The sequence below is a fragment of the Diorhabda sublineata genome, chromosome 9 (assembly GCF_026230105.1).
Source record: "Diorhabda sublineata isolate icDioSubl1.1 chromosome 9, icDioSubl1.1, whole genome shotgun sequence".
Classification (NCBI taxonomy): domain Eukaryota; kingdom Metazoa; phylum Arthropoda; class Insecta; order Coleoptera; family Chrysomelidae; genus Diorhabda; species Diorhabda sublineata.
In genome coordinates this window covers 1,922,946-1,947,145 of record NC_079482.1, presented here as the reverse complement: position 1 = coordinate 1,947,145, position 24,200 = coordinate 1,922,946, and the positions used below count along the sequence as shown (strand labels likewise).

Genomic DNA, 24,200 nt, shown 5'->3' with positions numbered 1-24,200 from the left:
CAAAGGAAGTACGTCTTTCATATCCAATGATTAAAATCAAATAATATATTTGTCCATTGTTCCCCATTCAATCTGATAATTTTGGTTTTCTATAATCATATTTCGTGGTTATTTCTTTTAAACATTAAATACTAGGGATTGCTAATTAAGTTTTAAGATATGACAACATTGATTTCAATTTGACGTTTGACGTTTTTAATGGTGAACGTGCTATCGTTCGAACAAATCAAACTTCAATTCAAAAGAACGCTTATGAACAGTCAAAACATCGAATTGACGGATCGTCCGTCATTCAGTGCTTGTTTGGTTTTTTCTTTGCCTCGTATATTAATGATAAATCGCGAGTTCAACGTTTTTCTACACCTTGCACGTCCAAATCTCATGCAAGAAAGTTTTGATCCTAATAGAGACTATTTTTAAAAATGATAAATCCATATCCAATTGTAAGTATTAGTTTTTATTTATCTATACTAAAACTTATGTAACAGCCGTCGTATTATCATTAATATCGAAAAATGCTGCATTCGTACATCCTTTATATCATAAGTTTACAACTAAAACGTATTATAAGCTTCACTACAAGTTAATTTTTGACTTTTATTTCTAAGAAAGTGTCTGTAGTTAGTCATCTTAAGAAAATGCTGTTTCTACATTCAGTGACCTTGTCTATACATTTCACATTTGCAATGTAGCAACCAATCCCAAAAGCGAATCTCTCGCATCCCACATTCCTTTATAAAGAAATAAAATTCATTACAAAAACAGAATTTTATTAAAAAAATTCGGGAGCTAGTACATCAGAACTACTATTTAAGTATATAATCAATATTCGTTCAATCTCTTTGAGATTAGTTAGTTAGTTAGGTTAGGTTAGTGCTTGGATACTGAAAATGATTACACAGTACAAGAAAATTCGCCGTGGACGTGAATAAATAGAAATCTGATGGAGCGTGGTCCGGACTGAATGTGGTACAAGTTGTTTGATTTTATTCCGCGTAAATTTTTTCAGTACGTGGTTTAGTGTTTTCGGTCAACCAATCCTGAATAATTCATCGAAAAAACCTCATGCATTCGCATCAACTGTCCACTATACAGGGTGTCTTCTCACGACGAGTTAAAACTATCTGTATATGGTAAAATACTTATAGTAAAATCATGAAATTTTCTACGTTTGTGTTTTCCGATACGATTTTTTTAACTAAAATATTTTCAAAGATGGCCGACTTCCGGTAGAACCGGAAGTCGACTATAACTTTGTTATTTTATATGAAACACTCTATATATTAATACATTTTTGAAATCTACGTAAAATTTTAGTATACTTTTGTTTAAAAAGTTTTTTCTAAAAATGCATATTTTTTGAGTTATTAATTTTTTTAAAACTATTGCAGACCCTTATAAATAATTTTTTTACGTGGATACCCTTAATGATATGAAAATTGTTTTTATTCGGTTGCTTTTAATAAGGTCAGACGTATTTGAATCTATGTTGAAAAATTTTTCATTTTATACAGGGTGTGTATAAAAAGTGTTCAAAGTTTAACTTCATAAATATCAAATTTCTTTATTTTTTTAAATAGAACCACCTAGTTTTTTCTATTTTAATGCATTCGGAGGTGGAAAATAAAGCAAATTCATGTATACTTATATATACCTAAACCTTACAGTTGTCCATAAATTTAGAACACACCTGCATCTCTAAAAATTTACAGAAAACACTTAATAACTGGATAACGATAAGGTTTAGGTATAGGAAAGTTTATACGAAGTTCCCTTATTTTTTACCTCTGAATGCATTAAAATAGAAAAAACCGGGTGGTTCTATTTAAAAAAATAGAGAAATTTGATATTTATGAAGTTAAACTTTGAACACTTTTTATACACACCTTGTATAAAATGAAAAATTTTTCAACATTGATTTAAATACGTCTGATCTTACTAAAAGCAACCGAATAAAAACCATTTTCATAACTTTAAGGGTATCTTCGGAAAAAAATAATTTATAAGGGTCTGTAATAGTTACAAGAAAATTAATAACTCAAAAAATATACGTTTTTCGAAAAAACTTTCTAGACAAAAGTGTACTAAAATCTTACGAGGATTTCAAAAATGTAATAATATATAGGGTGTTTCATGAAAAATAACAAAGTTATAGTCGACTTCCGGTTCTACCGGAAGTCGGCCATCGTTGAAAATATTTTAGTTAAAAAGATCGTATCCGAAAACCCAAACGTAGAAATTTTCATGATTTTACTATAAGTATTTTACCATATACAGATAGTTTTAACTCGTCGTGGGACACACTGTATACCTCGGCATTAATAGCTGAACCATCTGAAATGATCTTGACAAAACTGTTCGCTACGAACAAAATCCGGGACTACATCTCCTTTTTATTGATTTTAAATAGGCTTACGACTCAAAATATTTCGAAGAAATTCCGTACATACGCCTTCCGACAGCTTCGGCCATTTTCGGACCTTTATAATCCAATAAAATAACATGTAGTAATACCTAGCATCCCGCGATCAAAAATCAATTGAAAAAATCATTTTTAACACGTTGCTTCCACTCGAAATGTTTCATTTCAATCCGTATAAAGAAAATTCGAAATTATTATTGATTCGTTCGGTGAATTTCTGTTTTTCCAACTTTAGTTTCATTTCCAAATATCCATCGATATTATTCCTTTCTAACTTAACAATAATCTGCAACCTTGTACCGATTTTGCAATAAATTTAATACGAAATATCGGGCACTACTTTTACATTGACCTTGAACAACGACCTTTCGAAATTTTAAATCCTATTCGACAACGTTTTACACGGAATTTCACCCCAGTCATACCTCGCTTATTAAATTTATCTATTTCTAAGGTTATTTGTACATACAGGGTTACTCATTGTGTACTGACACCGTTTATAAATTGAATTTTTTACAGGGACGGATTCAAGCCGAATTAACTTGACCAAATCACTCATATTATTAAATTAAATGTGTGTAGTCAAAAAAAAAAGAAGGAAATCAGTCGAATACATCGACTGCATTTAGATATTCATTAATTTTTTAATATACAGGGTGAATTTTATATACAGAACGTCCCAAATATCATCTATAGCTGCAATAACGAATTTGACGTTTAAAAAAATTATTATTATTGAAGTTTATTGATTAAAACAAACTGAAAAAGAACGAATCGACAATTTAATCATATTATAATATGGTAATAGGCGTAGAAACTTTTAATACCTTTAATAATCTATACCCTAACCGAAATCCCATAACAAAACCTACTGGCAGTAAACTGCATCAACTGTAAACAAATCTTTAGATGTTTTCGTCCCGTTAGAAGGCGATCCATACTTTAGTACTAAAAAAATATCAAACGTAAACGCAAATCGGCATAATTTTAGATACTGTTCACGTAACAATCCTCGTTGTATCCTTGAATCCCATCCGATCTTTCATATTTGGCACAGATTTACTCAAACACTCACTACCGAACTAATTTAGTGCACACCGAATAATTTAGTGTAGTGAATGTGTAGGTAAAAACGATAAGTAGTTTTGTTTTTCAACAAATAAGCTTTCCAGTACGAAAATCGGATGGGGGAGAGTACGATTTCCGTACGATTAACGGATTTGGCTTAATTAGGCAAAAATAAATCGAAAATGAGGAATGAAATTTTTCGATATCTCGATTAGTTTTCGAGATATCGATACTTAAAGTTATAATCAAACGTTGATTCAAAATTTTAGTTTTAGTGAACAGATGGCGTTCAATACTTGAATGAATGAATGATTTGAGGTTTTTTATGAAGAATTGTCGAGAGGGCGAAGCCCCCCATAAGAAAAAAAAATAATAATAAAATAAAATAAAATAACCGTCACGCGAAGAAATTTTTGTTTTAGACAATTTTTACTGTGAAAAATTTATGATTTTTGAACTTTTTACACTCAAAGTGCCACACGAGAAAAGTTAGGTTAGGTTTAGGTTAGGTTAGGTTGATATATACGAATATTACATAAAAATACATTTTTCCAACTTCGAGTATCGATATCTCGAAAATGAAGCGAGATATCGAAAAACTTTATTCTTCATTTTCGACTTATTTTGGGTCGATTTACAAAATGTCATATCAAATCTAAGCGTCACGGAAATCGTAGTCGTGCTACCGGACGGAAACATTTACTACGCTGGAATTTACAGAAAACATTTAATATCTGGATAACGATGAGGTTTAGGGATAGGAAAGTTTATATGAATTTCCCTTATTTTTTACCCCCGAATGCATTAAAATAGAAAAAACCGGGTGGTTCTATTTAAAAAAATAAAGAAATTTGATATTTATGAAGTAAAGACTTTGAACACTTTTTATACACTCCCTGTATAAAATGAAAAATTTTTCAACATAGATTCAAATACGTCTGACTTTGCTAAAAGCAACCGAATAGAAACTATTGTCATAACTTTAAGGGTATTCTCGTGAAAAATTAATTTATAAGGGTTTAATTTTTTTCAAAAAAATTAATAACTCAAAAAGTATGTAATTTTTGAAAAAAGTTTTTAGGCAAAAGTATACTAAAAACTCACTGTGAAAAATTCACGATTTTTGAACTTTTTACACTCAAAGTGCACCACGAGAAAGTTAGGTTAGGTTAGGTTAGATTAGATAAGGAGATATCTCGAAAACGAAGCGAGATATCGAAAAATTTTATTCTTCATTTTCGACTTATTTTGGGTCGATTTACGAAATGGCATAGTCAAATCCAAGCACAACCGGACGAAAACATTTACTACGCTGGAATTTCCAGAAAACATTTAATATCTGGATAACGATGAGGTTTAGGGATAGGAAAGTTCATATGAATTTCCCTTATTTTTCACCCCCGAATGCATTAAAATAGAAAAAACCGGGTTGTTCTATTTAAAAAATTAAAGAAATTTGATATTTATGAAGTAAAGACTTTGAACACTTTTTATACACACCCTGTATAAAATGAAAAATTTTTCAACATAGATTCAAATACGTCTGACTTTGCTAAAAGCAACCGAATAAAAACCATTTTCATAACTTTAAGGGTATCTTCGGAAAAAAATAATTTATAAGGGTTTAATTTTTTTCAAAAAAATTAATAACTCAAAAAGTATGCATTTTTCGAAAAAAGTTTTTAGGCAAAAGTATACTAAAAACTGACTGTAAAAAATTCACGATTTTTGAACTTTTTACACTCAAAGTGCACCACGAGAAAGTTAGGTTAGGTTAGATTAGATAAGGAGATATCTCGAAAACGAAGCGAGATATCGAAAAATTTTATTCTTCATTTTCGACTTATTTTGGGTCGATTTACGAAATGGCATAGTCAAATCCAAGCACAACCGGACGAAAACATTTACTACGCTGGAATTTCCAGAAAACATTTAATATCTGGACAAGGATGAGGTTTAGGGATAGGAAAGTTTACATGAATTTCCCTTATTTTTCACCCCCGAATGCATTAAAATAGAAAAAACCGGGTTGTTCTATTTAAAAAATTAAAAAAATTTGATATTTATGAAGTAAAGACTTTGAACACTTTTTATACACACCCTGTATAAAATGAAAAATTTTTCAACATAGATTCAAATACGTCTGACTTTGCTAAAAGCAACCGAATAGAAACTATTGTCATAACTTTAAGGGTATTCTCGTGAAAAATTAATTTATAAGGGTTTAATTTTTTTCAAAAAAATTAATAACTCAAAAAGTATGCATTTTTCGAAAAAAGTTCTTAGACAAAAGTATACTAAAAACTGACTGTAAAAAATTCACGATTTTTGAACTTTTTACACTCAAATTGCACCACGGGAAAGTTAGGTTAGGTTAGGTTAGGTTACATTAGGAGATATCTCGAAAACGAAGCGAGATATCGAAAAATTTTATTCTTCATTTTCGACTTATTTTGGGTCGATTTACGAAATGGCATAGTCAAATCCAAGCACAACCGGACGAAAACATTTACTACGCTGGAATTTCCAGAAAACATTTAATATCTGGATAACGATGAGGTTTAGGGATAGGAAAGTTCATATGAATTTCCCTTATTTTTCACCCCCGAATGCATTAAAATAGAAAAAACCGGGTTGTTCTATTTAAAAAATTAAAGAAATTTGATATTTATGAAGTAAAGACTTTGAACACTTTTTATACACACCCTGTATAAAATGAAAAATTTTTCAACATAGATTCAAATACGTCTGACTTTGCTAAAAGCAACCGAATAAAAACCATTTTCATAACTTTAAGGGTAACTTCGGAAAAAAATAATTTATAAGGGTTTAATTTTTTTCAAAAAAATTAATAACTCAAAAAGTATGCATTTTTCGAAAAAAGTTTTTAGGCAAAAGTATACTAAAAACTGACTGTAAAAAATTCACGATTTTTGAACTTTTTACACTCAAAGTGCACCACGAGAAAGTTAGGTTAGGTTAGATTAGATAAGGAGATATCTCGAAAACGAAGCGAGATATCGAAAAATTTTATTCTTCATTTTCGACTTATTTTGGGTCGATTTACGAAATGGCATAGTCAAATCCAAGCACAACCGGACGAAAACATTTACTACGCTGGAATTTCCAGAAAACATTTAATATCTGGACAAGGATGAGGTTTAGGGATAGGAAAGTTTACATGAATTTCCCTTATTTTTCACCCCCGAATGCATTAAAATAGAAAAAACCGGGTTGTTCTATTTAAAAAATTAAAAAAATTTGATATTTATGAAGTAAAGACTTTGAACACTTTTTATACACACCCTGTATAAAATGAAAAATTTTTCAACATAGATTCAAATACGTCTGACTTTGCTAAAAGCAACCGAATAGAAACTATTGTCATAACTTTAAGGGTATTCTCGTGAAAAATTAATTTATAAGGGTTTAATTTTTTTCAAAAAAATTAATAACTCAAAAAGTATGCATTTTTCGAAAAAAGTTCTTAGACAAAAGTATACTAAAAACTGACTGTAAAAAATTCACGATTTTTGAACTTTTTACACTCAAATTGCACCACGGGAAAGTTAGGTTAGGTTAGGTTAGGTTACATTAGGAGATATCTCGAAAACGAAGCGAGATATCGAAAAATTTTATTCTTCATTTTCGACTTATTTTGGGTCGATTTACGAAATGGCATAGTCAAATCCAAGCACAACCGGACGAAAACATTTACTACGCTGGAATTTCCAGAAAACATTTAATATCTGGATAACGATGAGGTTTAGGGATAGGAAAGTTCATATGAATTTCCCTTATTTTTCACCCCCGAATGCATTAAAATAGAAAAAACCGGGTTGTTCTATTTAAAAAATTAAAGAAATTTGATATTTATGAAGTAAAGACTTTGAACACTTTTTATACACACCCTGTATAAAATGAAAAATTTTTCAACATAGATTCAAATACGTCTGACTTTGCTAAAAGCAACCGAATAAAAACCATTTTCATAACTTTAAGGGTAACTTCGGAAAAAAATAATTTATAAGGGTTTAATTTTTTTCAAAAAAATTAATAACTCAAAAAGTATGCATTTTTCGAAAAAAGTTTTTAGGCAAAAGTATACTAAAAACTCACTGTAAAAAATTCACGATTTTTGAACTTTTTACACTCAAAGTGCACCACGAGAAAGTTAGGTTAGGTTAGATTAGATAAGGAGATATCTCGAAAACGAAGCGAGATATCGAAAAATTTTATTCTTCATTTTCGACTTATTTTGGGTCGATTTACGAAATGGCATAGTCAAATCCAAGCGCCACCGGACGGAAACATTTACTAAATTGGAATTTCTGGAACCGTTAGTGATATTCATACCGAACACACTATTTACACTACCCCTACACCAACACTCACAATTACACTGTCTCGGGCGCGTTTCGATAACCATTTGATCGTCCTCAGAGACTCAAGGTCAGAATATTTAATTTTTTTCACCACCAGCCGCCACTGTTTTCTTGTATATCATCGGTACCCGCGAAGAATCTTCGATATATAAGAGGTGAGTTGGCGGTGGCAATCCTCTTACCGCGTAATTTGTTGGCAAAAGAGCGAAAGTCGCCTTCTCATTTCAGTCCTTTCTGTATCGAAGAATCGACGTTTCAGTACCGATTATGCGGCGCTGCTGAGTGCGAAGTGACTCATAATATTCATCGTTGTGATACATAAAGTGTTAGTTCTTTTATTGTGTCTCTGACTGCTTTGTTTGGAGGTTAAAAAAGCGCTATGGCAAAAAACCTTATCGTGTAAGTAATAAAAACCATTTTCACATACTCATTACGATTACAATCAATTTTTTTTTGTAATTTTATAGTTTTTTTCTATAAATAATTAATATACTACATGTTTGGAAAAGAATTCATATCATTTATTGAATTTTTATAACAAAATATGGTCATTATACAACGTAATGTTTAAACTACTTTTAATAAGTTCGTTAAAAATGTCAAACTTCATGATTACAATGTCAGATTTGACATTTTCACGTCAGTTTTACCATATATCACAACTTTAGCAACAGCCCTCGTATTATTCATTAATATTATCCAAAGGTTTGTACAGAGTTAAACTGAATTTTAAAGTGCTGACAGTTTTAATAAAATAGGAATTATTTTATATCTGCTAAACTTATTACAACAAACGTCAATACTCTAATAATATTTCTGGATGGTATAGCAACTCTAACCTCACATAAAAACGCTCTAGTACAATCTCAATTAAATCCATAAAAAAAATAAGACATAAATACCTCGATATCTATCTAATTAGGTACCTAACTTTATGTAAACATATATAGTATAAATAAGATTACAACATGGCTTGATTGAAAGTTTCCATAATTATTGAAGAATGTGTCAAATTAACTAAAAGCTACAGGAACCGGTTATGAGTTGGAAATATCGTTAGCCAATGAAAAGAATGTAGGATCCTTCCCACAGACTTAGTGTATGCTACCCGCTTCACATTAACTGCGTACCTTTAGCCAAGATGGCGTTAATTTAATAGAAAATCAACCTTATAAGCTTGGCAACAACGTCAAATATAATTATCTCACGTTTTGCGATGAAAAATAATAATTTAATCACGTAAAGATCATCACCCCCCGTATACGCCGTGACATTTAATTCATATGTAAAGAAAGGATACATTAGAAGTTATCTAGCGTATACCAAAAATGATTCAATACGTACTTTCACAACATCTTGTGATTCAGTAGAATTATTTTTCTGCGTATAGCGTATCGTTGACATTTACAAAGGATTTTTTTTACAAAATAAGGTGCGGCAATCTATGAATAATGAATAAAATAACAGTAATAGTCATTATTTAAATTCTTATGTATTGCAAAACGTAAAAAAATGTTTCTTAAATCTTATTTATATTGTGATACTGTCAAATATATTTACAAATCGACAACATTGTATAATGTATGAAACCAAGACGTTCGATTCTATCGATTATGATTCTTATATGTTATATGCATAAGTACTATAATTGTTACAATTTTCTTGAGTTTATAAAACCATAGATCTATTGATTTAAATAGTAGGTGAAATCCTCTTTTATTTTATTATAATAGAAGTAATTCATTAAGCTAATTAGTATAATTGACTTTAATTATAATATTTATCAAGTAAATATTCAGATTTATATTCTTCACCTTATCGGGAATTAGTTTTTACGTAATGAGGAATGGCAACACTATTGAAATGTGTCACCGCCATTTTGGTGTAAAATAATTTATTGTTGTTTAGTATTGTAGTTTATTGTTGAAATTATAATAACGTGAGGTTAAGTTAGAACATTATCTGTTTTGTTAAGTTTTATTTTGTTATTGGGATTTGTGAAAAAATATCGAGTAAGTATATAATTTATTATATTGCATTACGTATTATTATACGTGGTTGATAGGTTGTAAATACGCCGAAAGTTGGTTTATGATTGTTGATTAGTTTTATTAGTATTCTTATTTTTTCTTTCGTTTCCTATAATTCAAGTAATTTATTTTAAACTGTCTGCATTATCTCTTAATGAATTTGTTTTATTGTATGAATTACGGATAGTTTATTTCTATTGTCCTCGCAGGAATTTACGACAAGTTTTAAATGTCAAAGCAATTATTATGTAATACGCTGCCTAACGGAATAATAACCTTTCATTCCATTCGTAACTGTTGAATTTTTACTGCTAATTCAAATCGAAATTTAGTGTAGGTAAGTTATTATCGGTTATTAGTTTTGTTTGCAAAATCCTGCTGTGCACAATTTTTGTCTGGAGCAACTGAATTAAATCAATTTGAAATACCAAAAGCTGTTATCTATTCTCATTAAACCAAACAATTTTTTATTGCGAAATTGAATTGAAAAGTCAGCTATTGACTAAATTAAATTCAGAAAAATTTTACACAAATTATTCTTGAACAAAATCATTTTTTGATCAAAATTAACTCAATAAATCCATTTTTGAAAAAATTTGAGCTGAGAAACAATATTTTTAACCAATTTGTAATTCCAAGCCAATTTGTGACAATATTAAAACGCGGAAACCAATTTTTGAACTAATAGAACTGAGTGAGTTAATTTCTCCTAACTCGGTCATTTTTTGAACGAATCGAATTCGGCAAAGTGATTTTTCCGAACAAACTGGACATGGATAGGCAATTATTAATGAAATAGCATTCAGAGGAACTAATTTTTGGCCAACATCAACTTAATGGAGCCTTTTTTGACTAAATTAAACCGTAGACTCCAATTTTTGAACTAATAGACTCGACAAGTCATTTTTTTAACGAATTGTATTCGGAAAAGTGAATTTTCTGTACAAACTCGTCGTGGAGAGCCAATTTTAAATGAAATAGTTTCCAGAGAAGCTAATTTTTGGTCACAATCGACTCAATCGAGTCATTTTTGTAACACTTGAACCTAAGAAATTATATTTTGAATAAATAGACTTGAAAAGCCAATTTTTGATAAAAATTCAATCCAAACAACCCCAATTGTGATCAAATGGAACCACAGAATGCCAATTTTTGAACGAATTTTATTCGAAAAAGTCCATTTTGTGACACAATTACAATGATAAAACCAATTTTTGAACCACAGATACCCAATTTTTGAACAAATAGACTTTTTAAGCCAATTTTTGATTAAATAGTATTGATAAGCCAATTTTTGGTAAAAATTCAATTCAAAAACCCCAATTTTGATCAAACAGAACCACAAAATGCCAATTTTCGAACGAATTTTATTCGAAAAAGTTCATTTTGTGACACAATTACAATAATAAAACCAATTTTTGAATCACAGATACACAATTTTTGAACAAATAGACTTGATAAGCCAATTTTTGAACAAATAGTCTTGGAAAGCCAATTTTTGGTAAAAATTCAATTCAAAAACCCCAATTTTGATCAAACAGAACCACAAAATGCCAATTTTCGAACGAATTTTATTCGAAAAAGTTCATTTTGTGACACAATTACATTGATAAAACCAATTTTTGAACTACAGATATACAATTTTTGATCAAATAGACTTGATAAGCCAATTTTTGAACAAATAGTCTTGGAAAGCCAATTTTTGGTAAAAATTCAATTCAAAAACCCCAATTTTGATCAAACAGAACAAACAGAACCACAAAATGCCAATTTTCGAACGAATTTTATTCGAAAAAGTTCATTTTGTGACACAATTACATTGATAAAACCAATTTTTGAACTACAGATACACAATTTTTCAACAAATAGACTTGATAAGCCAATTTTTGAACAAATAGTCTTGGAAAGCCAATTTTTGGTAAAAATTCAATTCAAAAACCCCAATTTTGATCAAACAGAACCACAAAATGCCAATTTTCGAACGAATTTTATTCGAAAAAGTTCATTTTGTGACACAATTACATTGATAAAACCAATTTTTGAACTACAGATACACAATTTTTGATCAAATAGACTTGATAAGCCAATTTTTGAACAAATAGTCTTGGAAAGCCAATTTTTGGTAAAAATTCAATTCAAAAACCCCAATTTTGATCAAACAGAACAAACAGAACCACAAAATGCCAATTTTCGAACGAATTTTATTCGAAAAAGTTCATTTTGTGACACAATTACATTGATAAAACCAATTTTTGAACTACAGATACACAATTTTTGAACAAATAGACTTGATAAGCCAATTTTTGAACAAATAGTTTTGGAAAGCCAATTTTTGGTAAAAATTCAATTCAAAAACCCCAATTTTGATCAAACAGAACCACAAAATGCCATTACTTAATTGACTATATTCCTGACGGAGTTTTAAACGTTTAAATCAATCCTATAAGTGGACGAATACAGTATGAACTAGATTTAGATCCAGTTTCTTCAGGTTTTATTGAAACGTGCGTTTTTTTCCATGTACGAAAACAAAAAATCGTATTTTTGTCTCTCTTTCCAACATAAATTACTTAATATTACATAAAACACGTGATATCCATAGAAAACACAAATCGTTAATCACAAATTGTTTCAATTATACAAAAATGGTAGCGAATCAAAATCTACTACTTTTTTTTTAATTAAATTCCTTCTTCGAAGCCTCCGAAACGACATTCGGTACGAAATATTTCGTTAACACACAATCCAATTTGTTATTCCATAAAGTGACATTCTTGATGAAGATTTTCACCATAGTCGTGGAGAAAGTTGGTAAAAAAAAACATTTGAATATTTACGTAACCACGTAGAAAATAATTTTATTATCTTTCAAATTTAATTTAAATATAGTTACTTAGTTAAATAAGTTAAAATCTGGCAACTATGTAAGAGCGGTTTCACCAATTGCTTCTTCATTAGTCACTGGTGGTCAAATACGGACTATACGATGGATGGGGAAGCGATTTAACCATCGTCACCATAGATTTGTGAATCTTGTCGAAACAGTTGGTTTTTCTTCGACATATTTCGACATTTCAATAAATTATTTAAGTGATAGTGATATTAGAAGTTAGTGTAGTGTAAAGTGTAAAGAACTTTTATCGTTTTTTTCCACCAACACGTATCGACGCAATTAATATGATTTGTTACGTCACCAAACAACGTTCAGAATCATCAAAACGTCGCCACACGATCGTGTGATTCGTCGTGACATGTCCTTGCAACATGATAGTCTCCTGGTACATTATTTCTTGGTAACAGTTCGCGAAATGAGTCCTTGAGCCCTCCCTGTTCCGATATTATGGAATTATAAAATTCGGCAAAGGCAAATACCCTGAATTTGTTCGATATTTACTTTTTATACAACTTTTCATTATAGCTGGCGGTTTATTTACAGTTCTAGAATTCTTCTTCGATATATTACGACATTTCAATAAATTATTTAAGTGATAGTGATATTAGAAAGTTAGTGTAGTGTAAAGTGTAAAGAACTTTTATCGTTTTTTCCCACCAACACATATCGACGCAATTAATATGATTTGTTACGTCACCAAACAACGTTCAGAATCATCAAAACGTCGCCACACGATCGTGTGATTCGTCGTGACATGTCCTTGCAACATGATAGTCTCCTGGTACATTATTTCTTGGTAAAAGTTCGCGAAATGAGTCCTTGAGCCCTCCCTGTTTCGATATTATGGAATTATAAAATTCGGCAAAGGCAAATACCCTGAATTTGTTCGATATTTACTTTTTATACAACTTTTCATTATAGCTGGCGGTTTATTTACAGTTCTAGAATTCTTCTTCGATATATTACGACATTTCAATAAATTATTTAAGTGATAGTGATATTAGAAAGTTAGTGTAGTGTAAAGTGTAAAGAACTTTTATCGTTTTTTCCCACCAACACATATCGACGCAATTAATATGATTTGTTACGTCACCAAACAACGTTCAGAATCATCAAAACGTCGCCACACGATCGTGTGATTCGTCGTGACATGTCCTTGCAACATGATAGTCTCCTGGTACATTATTTCTTGGTAACAGTTCGCGAAATGAGTCCTTGAGCCCTCCCTGTTCCGATATTATGGAATTATAAAATTCGGCAAAGGCAAATACCCTGAATTTGTTCGATATTTACTTTTTATACAACTTTTCATTATAGCTGGCGGTTTATTTACAGTTCTAGAATTCTTCTTCGATATATTCCGATATTTCAATAAATTATTTAAGTGATAGTGATATTAGAAGTTAGTGTAGTGTAAAGTGTAAAGAACTTTTATCGTTTTTTTCCCACCAACACGTATCGACGCAATTAATATGATTTGTTACGTCACCAAACAACGTTCAGAATCATCAAAACGTCGTCACACGATCGTGTGATTCGTCGTGACATGTCCTTGCAACATGATAGTCTCCTGGTACATTTTTTTGTTGGTAAAAGTTCGCGAAATGAGTCCTTAAGCCCTCCCTGTTTCGATATTATGGAATTATAAAATTCGGCAAAGGCAAATACCCTGAATTTGTTCGGTTTTTACTTTTTATACAACTTTTCATTATAGCTGGCGGTTTATTTACAGTTCTAGAATTCTTCTTCGATATATTACGACATTTCAATAAATTATTTAAGTGATAGTGATATTAGAAAGTTAGTGTAGTGTAAAGTGTAAAGAACTTTTATCGTTTTTTCCCACCAACACATATCGACGCAATTAATATGATTTGTTACGTCACCAAACAACGTTCAGAATCATCAAAACGTCGCCACACGATCGTGTGATTCGTCGTGACATGTCCTTGCAACATGATAGTCTCCTGGTACATTATTTCTTGGTAACAGTTCGCGAAATGAGTCCTTGAGCCCTCCCTGTTCCGATATTATGGAATTATAAAATTCGGCAAAGGCAAATACCCTGAATTTGTTCGATATTTACTTTTTATACAACTTTTCATTATAGCTGGCGGTTTATTTACAGTTCTAGAATTCTTCTTCGATATATTCCGATATTTCAATAAATTATTTAAGTGATAGTGATGAGCGAATTATATTAGAAGTTAGTGTAGTGTAAAGTGTAAAGAACTTTTATCGTTTTTTCCCACCAACACATATCGACGCAATTAATATGATTTGTTACGTCACCAAACAACGTTCAGAATCATCAAAACGTCGCCACACGATCGTGTGATTCGTCGTGACATGTCCTTGCAACATGATAGTCTCCTGGTACATTATTTCTTGGTAAAAGTTCGCGAAATGAGTCCTTGAGCCCTCCCTGTTTCGATATTATGGAATTATAAAATTCGGCAAAGGCAAATACACTGAATTTGTTCGATATTTACTTTTTATACAACTTTTAATTATAGCAGGCGGTTTATTTACAGTTCTAGAATTCTTCTTCGATATATTCCGATATTTCAATAAATTATTTAAGTGATAGTGATGAGCGAATTATATTAGAAGTTAGTGTAGTGTAAAGTGTAAAGAACTTTTATCGTTTTTTTCCACCAACACATATCGACGCAATTAATATGATTTGTTACGTCACCAAACAACGTTCAGAATCATCAAAACGTCGCCACACGATCGTGTGATTCGTCGTGACATGTCCTTGCAACATGATAGTCTCCTGGTACATTATTTCTTGGTAACAGTTCGCGAAATGAGTCCTTGAGCCCTCCCTGTTCCGATATTATGGAATTATAAAATTCGGCAAAGGCAAATACCCTGAATTTGTTCGATATTTACTTTTTATACAACTTTTCATTATAGCTGGCGGTTTATTTACAGTTCTAGAATTCTTCTTCGATATATTACGACATTTCAATAAATTATTTAAGTGATAGTGATATTAGAAGTTAGTGTAGTGTAAAGTGTAAAGAACTTTTATCGTTTTTTTCCCACCAACACGTATCGACGCAATTAATATGATTTGTTACGTCACCAAACAACGTTCAGAATCATCAAAACGTCGTCACACGATCGTGTGATTCGTCGTGACATGTCCTTGCAACATGATAGTCTCCTGGTACATTTTTTTGTTGGTAAAAGTTCGCGAAATGAGTCCTTAAGCCCTCCCTGTTTCGATATTATGGAATTATAAAATTCGGCAAAGGCAAATACCCTGAATTTGTTCGATATTTACTTTTTATACAACTTTTCATTATAGCTGGCGGTTTATTTACAGTTCTAGAATTCTTCTTCGATATATTCCGATATTTCAATAAATTATTTAAGTGATAGTGATGAGCGAATTATATTAGAAGTTAGTGTAGTGTAAAGTGTAAAGAACTTTTATCGTTTTTTCCCACCAACACATATCGACGCAATTAATATGATTTGTTACGTCACCAAACAACGTTCAGAATCATCAAAACGTCGCCACACGATCGTGTGATTCGTCGTGACATGTCCTTGCAACATGATAGTCTCCTGGTACATTATTTCTTGGTAAAAGTTCGCGAAATGAGTCCTTGAGCCCTCCCTGTTTCGATATTATGGAATTATAAAATTCGGCAAAGGCAAATACACTGAATTTGTTCGATATTTACTTTTTATACAACTTTTAATTATAGCATGCGGTTTATTTACAGTTCTAGAATTCTTCTTCGATATATTACGACATTTCAATAAATTATTTAAGTGATAGTGATATTAGAAAGTTAGTGTAGTGTAAAGTGTAAAGAACTTTTATCGTTTTTTTCCACCAACACGTATCGACGCAATTAATATGATTTGTTACGTCACCAAACAACGTTCAGAATCATCAAAACGTCGTCACACGATCGTGTGATTCGTCGTGACATGTCCTTGCAACATGATAGTCTCCTGGTACATTATTTCTTGGTAACAGTTCGCGAAATGAGTCCTTGAGCCCTCCCTGTTTCGATATTATGGAATTATACAATTCGGCAAAGGCAAATACCCTGAATTCGTTCGATATTTACTTTTTATACAACTTTTAATTATAGCAGGCGGTTTATTTACAGTTCTAGAATTCTTTTATCGTTTTTTTTTTGGAACAAACATACCCTGATAGGTTTTCTCGAGGGTATTTTTTCCACCTTAGTCGCCCGCCCGGTACTACTAAGCAAACCGTTATATAATTTATGTTTATGGTAATCTTCTAAGCATTTCGTGATTGAACTGCATATAAAAAAAAATCCGAAAGCTCAATACCACACGTTCGCAGCGATACTTTCGTACCGGTTCATCAATTAGCTAGCTCGAGAAGAGTAAAAGTAAAATCCTTGAAAAGTACATTGAGGATTTCAAATACAGGACGGTATTGAGTCGAATATAAAAGTAAAAACTATCTACTTGAGGTTTTTATAGCGTTTCGTTTAATTATACGGATTGTGTTTTATATTTTTTTTCCTCCTAAATGCACATTAACTCCCTTTTAGATGTTTAACGTAATTTTTATCAACCTTGTCCTCTCCGTAGGTTCAACTTAGTTCATATTCGCTTTTTATGACCTTCGGGTGATTTAAACCACCACATCCGGTTAGTTCTTTAGGGTTTGTTTGTTGAACTTTTTGTATGAGTTACTTAATTTCTAAATGCACCTCGTAAAACAATCTATTTAAACAAATATAAACTGTTTGTGAAAGAAAAGGCGTGCAATCACCGGATGTGGTGGTTTATAACCTCGAAAGGTCATAAAAAGCCAATATGAACTAAGTTGAACCTACGTAGAGGACAAGGTTGATCAAAATTACTTTAAACATCTAAAAGGTGGTTATTGTACATTCAGGAATGATCTTATAGTTAAATAGTTTGTTTAATGTAGTATATTTAGTGTGATTATAAACCCTAAAGTCCAGATTTTTCATTTTCCACTCCGTATAGCCGATTGGGGTGAGTTTTTATACGGATTCGCAACTTTTTCAATAAAACATTCGATTAACTCGGTGCGACGTTTCACGACAAAGGAAAAACCAACATACCTACATCCCTCTAGAGTCTAGTAAACCAAAAATACGATAGAAAACGTCGAGGACGGCCTCGAAGAAGACAAACTCATTGTATTGATCCGGCCAAGAGTTAGCAGCTCGAGCTGCATGAAGATGGATGGACCTGGGGATGTTCCGAAGGGATTATTTTGAAAATATTGTACGAACCAGCCGGTAACAACGATCCCAAAGATATATCGAAGTGTTTGAATGAATTAGAAAGAAGAATGCAGTGGAAAGTGATAATTTGTCCGCCGCAATCGCCAGACCTCAACCCTATTGAGTTATCGCGGGGAAAAGCGAACAACTTTAAATTCGATTTGAGATGTATTTGAAAACGACTTTATTTTTGAATTATTATTTCGGTGAAACGTGAATTTTTTAATTTAATGTAAAATATTATGAAAACTAGTTACCGAGTTACACAAAAAGTTAATTGGTGAGATTATGAACAAAAATGATAATTTGAATGATTTCGACATGCGGTTTTACTAGATGAAAGTGCATAGTTCCATTGAAAGTAATCGTATTTTTCACTGGACGCAACATACTACAGAATATTAACAAAAATAATCAATCAGTTCGATTGAAATGATTCAAAACTTTGATTATTTATGAACAAACATTTTTGGCGCATTTTTTTTTATAAAAGATCATTCAAAAAAGGATTTTAAAGCGCTAAAAACGAAATTCCAAAGGATTGAAAAGCTTGTTGATGAGTAATTCACTTTAAAAAATTATTTTAAAGCGCTAAAAACGATAATCTAAAGAATGTAAAAGCTTGTTAATGAGTAATCCACCTCAGAAAAGGATTTTAAAGTGCTAAAAGCGAAAATCCAATGGATTGAAAGCCTTGTTAATGAGTAATTCACTTTAAAAAAGGTTTTTAAAGCGCTAAAAGCGAAAATCCATTGGATTGAAAGCCTTGTTAATGAGTAATTCACTTTAAAAAAGGTTTTTAAAGCGCTAAAAGCGAAAATCCATTGGATTGAAAGCCTTGTTAATGAGTAATTCACTTTAAAAAAGGTTTTTAAAGCGCTAAAAGCGAAAATCCATTGGATTGAAAGCCTTGTTAATGAGTAATTCACTTTAAAAAAGGTTTTTAAAGCGCTAAAAGCGAAAATCCAAGAGATTGAAACGCTTTTCGATGAGTAATTCAGTTTAAAAAATTATTTTAAAGCGCTAAAAACGATAATCTAAAGGATGTAAAAGCTTGTTAATGAGTAATCCACCTCAGAAAAGGATTTTAAAGTGCTAAAAGCGAAAATCCAATGGATTGAAAGCCTTGTTAATGAGTAATTCACTTTAAAAAAGGTTTTTAAAGCGCTAAAAACGATAATCTAAAGGATGTAAAAGCTTGTTAATGAGTAATTCACTTTAAAAAAGGTTTTTAAAGCGCTAAAAGCGAAAATCCAAGAGATTGAAACGCTTTTCGATGAGTAATTCAGTTTAAAAAATTATTTTAAAGCGCTAAAAACGATAATCTAAAGGATGTAAAAGCTTGTTAATGAGTAATCCACCTCAGAAAAGGATTTTAAAGCGCTAAAAACGAAAATCCAAAAGATTGAAACGCTTTTCGATGAGTAATTCAGTTTAAAAAATTATGAAACGCTTTTCGATGAGTAATTCAGTTTAAAAAATTATTTTAAAGCGCTAAAAACGATAATCTAAAGGATGTAAAAGCTTGTTAATGAGTAATCCACCTCAAAAAGGTTTTTAAAGCGCTAAAAACGATAATCTAAAGAATGTAAAAGCTTGTTAATGAGTAATCCACCTCAGAAAAGGATTTTAAAGCGCTAAAAGCGAAAATCCAAGAGATTGAAACGCTTTTCGATGAGTAATTCAGTTTAAAAAATTATTTTAAAGCGCTAAAAACGATAATCTAAAGGATGTAAAAGCTTGTTAATGAGTAATCCACCTCAAAAAGGTTTTTAAAGCGCTAAAAACGATAATCTAAAGAATGTAAAAGCTTGTTAATGAGTAATCCACCTCAGAAAAGGATTTTAAAGCGCTAAAAGCGAAAATCCAAGAGATTGAAACGCTTTTCGATGAGTAATTCAGTTTAAAAAATTATTTTAAAGCGCTAAAAACGATAATCTAAAGGATGTAAAAGCTTGTTAATGAGTAATCCACCTCAAAAAGGTTTTTAAAGCGCTAAAAACGATAATCTAAAGAATGTAAAAGCTTGTTAATGAGTAATCCACCTCAGAAAAGGATTTTAAAGCGCTAAAAGCGAAAATCCAAGAGATTGAAACGCTTTTCGATGAGTAATTCAGTTTAAAAAATTATTTTAAAGCGCTAAAAACGATAATCTAAAGGATGTAAAAGCTTGTTAATGAGTAATCCACCTCAAAAAGGTTTTTAAAGCGCTAAAAACGATAATCTAAAGAATGTAAAAGCTTGTTAATGAGTAATCCACCTCAGAAAAGGATTTTAAAGCGCTAAAAGCGAAAATCCAAGAGATTGAAACGCTTTTCGATGAGTAATTCAGTTTAAAAAATTATTTTAAAGCGCTAAAAACGATAATCTAAAGGATGTAAAAGCTTGTTAATGAGTAATCCACCTCAAAAAGGTTTTTAAAGCGCTAAAAACGATAATCTAAAGAATGTAAAAGCTTGTTAATGAGTAATCCACCTCAGAAAAGGATTTTAAAGCGCTAAAAGCGAAAATCCAAGAGATTGAAACGCTTTTCGATGAGTAATTCAGTTTAAAAAATTATTTTAAAGCGCTAAAAACGATAATCTAAAGGATGTAAAAGCTTGTTAATGAGTAATCCGCCTCAAAAAGGATTTTAAAGCGCTAAAAGCGAAAATCCAAAAGATTGAAACGCTTTTCGATGAGTAATCCACTTTAAAAAAGGTTTTCAAAGCGCTAAAAGCAAAAATCCAAAAGATTGAAACGCTTTTCGATGATTAATCCACTTTAAAAAAGGATTTTAAAGCGCTAAAAACGATTATTTAAGGATTTAAAGCCTTATTGATGAGTAATCCACCTCAAAAAAGGATTTTAAAGCGCTAAAAGCGAAAATCCAAAAGATTGAAACGCTTTTCGATGAGTAATCCACTTTAAAAAAGGTTTTCAAAGCGCTAAAAGCAAAAATCCAAAAGATTGAAACGCTTTTCGATGATTAATCCACTTTAAAAAAGGATTTTAAAGCGCTAAAAACGATTATTTAAGGATTTAAAGCCTTATTGATGAGTAATCCACCTCAAAAAAGGATTTTAAAGCGCTAAAAGCGAAAAAACAAAAGATTGAAACGCTTTTCGATGAGTAATCCACTTTAAAAAAGGTTTTCAAAGCGCTAAAAGCAAAAATCCAAAAGATTGAAACGCTTTTTGATGAGTAATCCACTTTAAAAAAGGTTTTCAAAGCGCTAAAAGCAAAAATCCAAAAGATTGAAACGCTTTTCGATGAGTAATCCACTTTAAAAAAGGTTTTCAAAGCGCTAAAAGCAAAAATCCAAAAGATTGAAACGCTTTTTGATGAGTAATCCACTTTAAAAAAGGTTTTCAAAGCGCTAAAAGCAAAAATCCAAAAGATTGAAACGCTTTTTGATGAGTAATCCACTTTAAAAAAGGTTTTCAAAGCGCTAAAAGCAAAAATCCAAAAGATTGAAACGCTTTTTGATGAGTAATCCACTTTAAAAAAGGTTTTTAAAGCGTTAAAAACGATTATTTAAGGATTTAAAGCCTTATTGATGAGTAATCCGCCTCAAAAAAGGATTTTAAAGCTCTAAAAGCGATAACGCAAAAAATTAAAAGGCTCGATGATATTACATAAGGGGGCATAAAAATTTCAGAATGACTTTGGAGGGACTTTGGCACAAAAAACTTAATGAAACACTAGTTTAAATAAAAACCGATTCGAAATGAAAACGATGATAATTTTATCGAATTATACACACCCCGTATATCCTACAAATGAAATCCGAGTAAATTTTTTTAATCATCCGATGAATAATTAATAATAAAATCGAATTAATATACACGAGATTATGAAAATTTTTGTAATAATTGCATCATCAATCGGATTTTTATTTTTATTTTTTTTTTTTTTTTTTTTTTTTTTTTCATAAACCGTTACGTTTCTAATAACCATCAATCATCTAGTGTGGATATTTCGCTTATCCCGTCTGCCACGTCCCAAAATTTACTTCACCCAACCGGGTCACCACTTTCGATATCATTTGTTACATGAAGAGCCATCGTCAGGTGTCAGTGACTCCCTCGAAACTACGTAGGCGAGCCAAATCCTCGCGTACGTCGAGAGAGTGAAAGACGAGGAGAAATTTCTTCGTTTTTCAAGGTCAAAGCGTGACCTTCGTCGAAGAAACCGAAGAAAGTCATTTATCGAGCATCAATCGCCCCTCGGGCGCGATTTTTTCCTTACACATTCGTAATAGGCCAGTTCGGCGATGATCCTAATCAAAACAAGTCATTTCGTCCGTCAAAAAACTCACTAGGACGATTGTTGGTATTAAATCGAGATGGATCTTTCCTCCAACAAAAAACTAGTGATCGAAATCGAGTCGAAACGTCCGCATCAGCCTCTTCGATCTCCAGACTCAAATCCTCGTGATTTTTGTTTACGGCGTGACTTTAGCACGACCCTCGACGATGGCACTTGATCTGTTGATAAGAAATTTTCGTTATACGCTCCCAAATTTAGTCTCGGCGTCTTCAGGCGACTCCAGTCTGAATTCGTGAACTCGGGTTCGTACATTCAGTAGATCTTCCGTGTTTGTAGCTTTCCAGGAGGGTCGCTGGCAATTATGCAGCTGATTTAGCTCCTGGTGCTAGCGTTGAAGGTTCTAAATCGTGTTTCAATTTATCCGTAGATTGATCTGCGTATTGGCGGCAACCGAAGCTTATCCCACGTCACCGGAATTGATAACCGAACCGAAACCAGGCGAAGAATACGTCTTCGTCCAATCGGTTAGCGATGACGCGAAACCGATAACACGAAACGAAAAACCTCTGCGAGAATACAAACAATTCGAAACCGCTCACAAATTACCACCTTCCCTAACCTATACCCTGGAGGAAGACGACAAAAACTACACCGGGGTAAAACAGAAAAGGGAAGCGCCAAGTAAATCCCCGGTTCCGGCTCCGGCGCCTCCCGGTGCAACGAAAATCGACGTAAAGGCTTTATTAGCTAAGTAAGACGTGTACCGATCGAATGGAGAGCGATCGCTTCATAAATTTTTGCTTCCAGGTATCAATCTTCGGGGTTGGAAGTCACCTCGACGACCGAAAAGTCGTTGAATCGAAGAGGCGGCGGCGGAAGAGTGAAAAAATCCGTAACCACCCCGAGTCCCGTACTCACAACGGGAAAATCGGCCCCGAAGCCCGTCGTGGACGACGTGGCGCTCTTCGGAGCCGCCAGCGACAACACCAGATCCAGAATCCAAATTAAAAAAGGACCGAACGGTCAAGAATACGAATACGAATACGTTTATTATTATTACGACGAGGACGATCCCAAAGATAAGCCCGTAAGAATACCTTTCGATCGTGTGTCGGGGTTTTTTTGTTTCAATGTTTGTTCGTATCTGTGACAGATAACCAATGCCCACGACGGTCCGGCGAGGAACCGAATACCGACGCGCGGGGATAAACAGAAACAAGTCGCCGAAACCAACGAAATTCTCCCGTCCAGAGGTAGCGGCAAACGTGGTAAACAATTGGGGGAAGAGGAGACGGTCGACGACGAACGATTACCGGCTAATACCAGATTTCCTCCGAGGTAAGTTCGATTGCGTTTCAGGGATTCGAGCGCGTGCGCATTTTAAGTTCATAATTCGATGGTAACACGCCCGTATCTCGATTTAATTGTGACTCGCGATCGAATTATCGATTGTTAGATGAGGCGATTCAAGGCCGGAAAGCGATTGTATCACCTGGTGGATTATACTGCAGATGTAACCGAGAAGATGCTACCGACGTTGACTTACGTTCGAGTTTGGGGTTAGAACAGGCGTGATACGCAGTTTTTTTCCAAATATTTCGAAGATTGGACCCGATATAGGATTTGATTCCTCTGCAAGGCTCGGATTGGGATATTTTTGCATGTTTTTCAAAGTATCGTCCTTAAATGGCGTTTTTTTTTTTTTTATTTTGGTAAAAAATTGAAATTCTTTTTAATAAAAATTCGGTGCCCCGTAGATCAAAATTAACATTTTTCAAAATTCTAACAATACTCGATATGTTTGAAGGCGCAATTTTTAGTTGGAGTAGTAATTTTTTGAAATTTTGGATTTTACTGATTTTTGCTCGCCCCTGTAACATTGAAATT

General features: G+C 32.3%; 1 protein-coding gene across 2 annotated transcripts in view; it reads left to right on the top strand.

The window, feature by feature from the left end:
• The first annotated feature begins 8,050 nt into the window (after positions 1-8,050).
• LOC130449039 (mucin-5AC-like) overlaps positions 8,051-24,200 on the top strand; it is a 30,214-nt gene continuing 14,064 nt past the window's right edge. Inside the window, exons 1-4 of one of the 2 annotated variants that reach the window (XM_056786676.1) lie at positions 8,051-8,274; positions 22,741-23,064; positions 23,121-23,400; positions 23,467-23,651. In XM_056786676.1, the coding sequence (XP_056642654.1) occupies positions 8,255-8,274; positions 22,741-23,064; positions 23,121-23,400; positions 23,467-23,651 (809 nt within the window). In that variant the 5' untranslated portion in view covers positions 8,051-8,254. The remainder of the gene's footprint in view (positions 8,275-22,740; positions 23,065-23,120; positions 23,401-23,466; positions 23,652-24,200) is intronic. The other variant, XM_056786677.1, reaches the window with a different exon arrangement.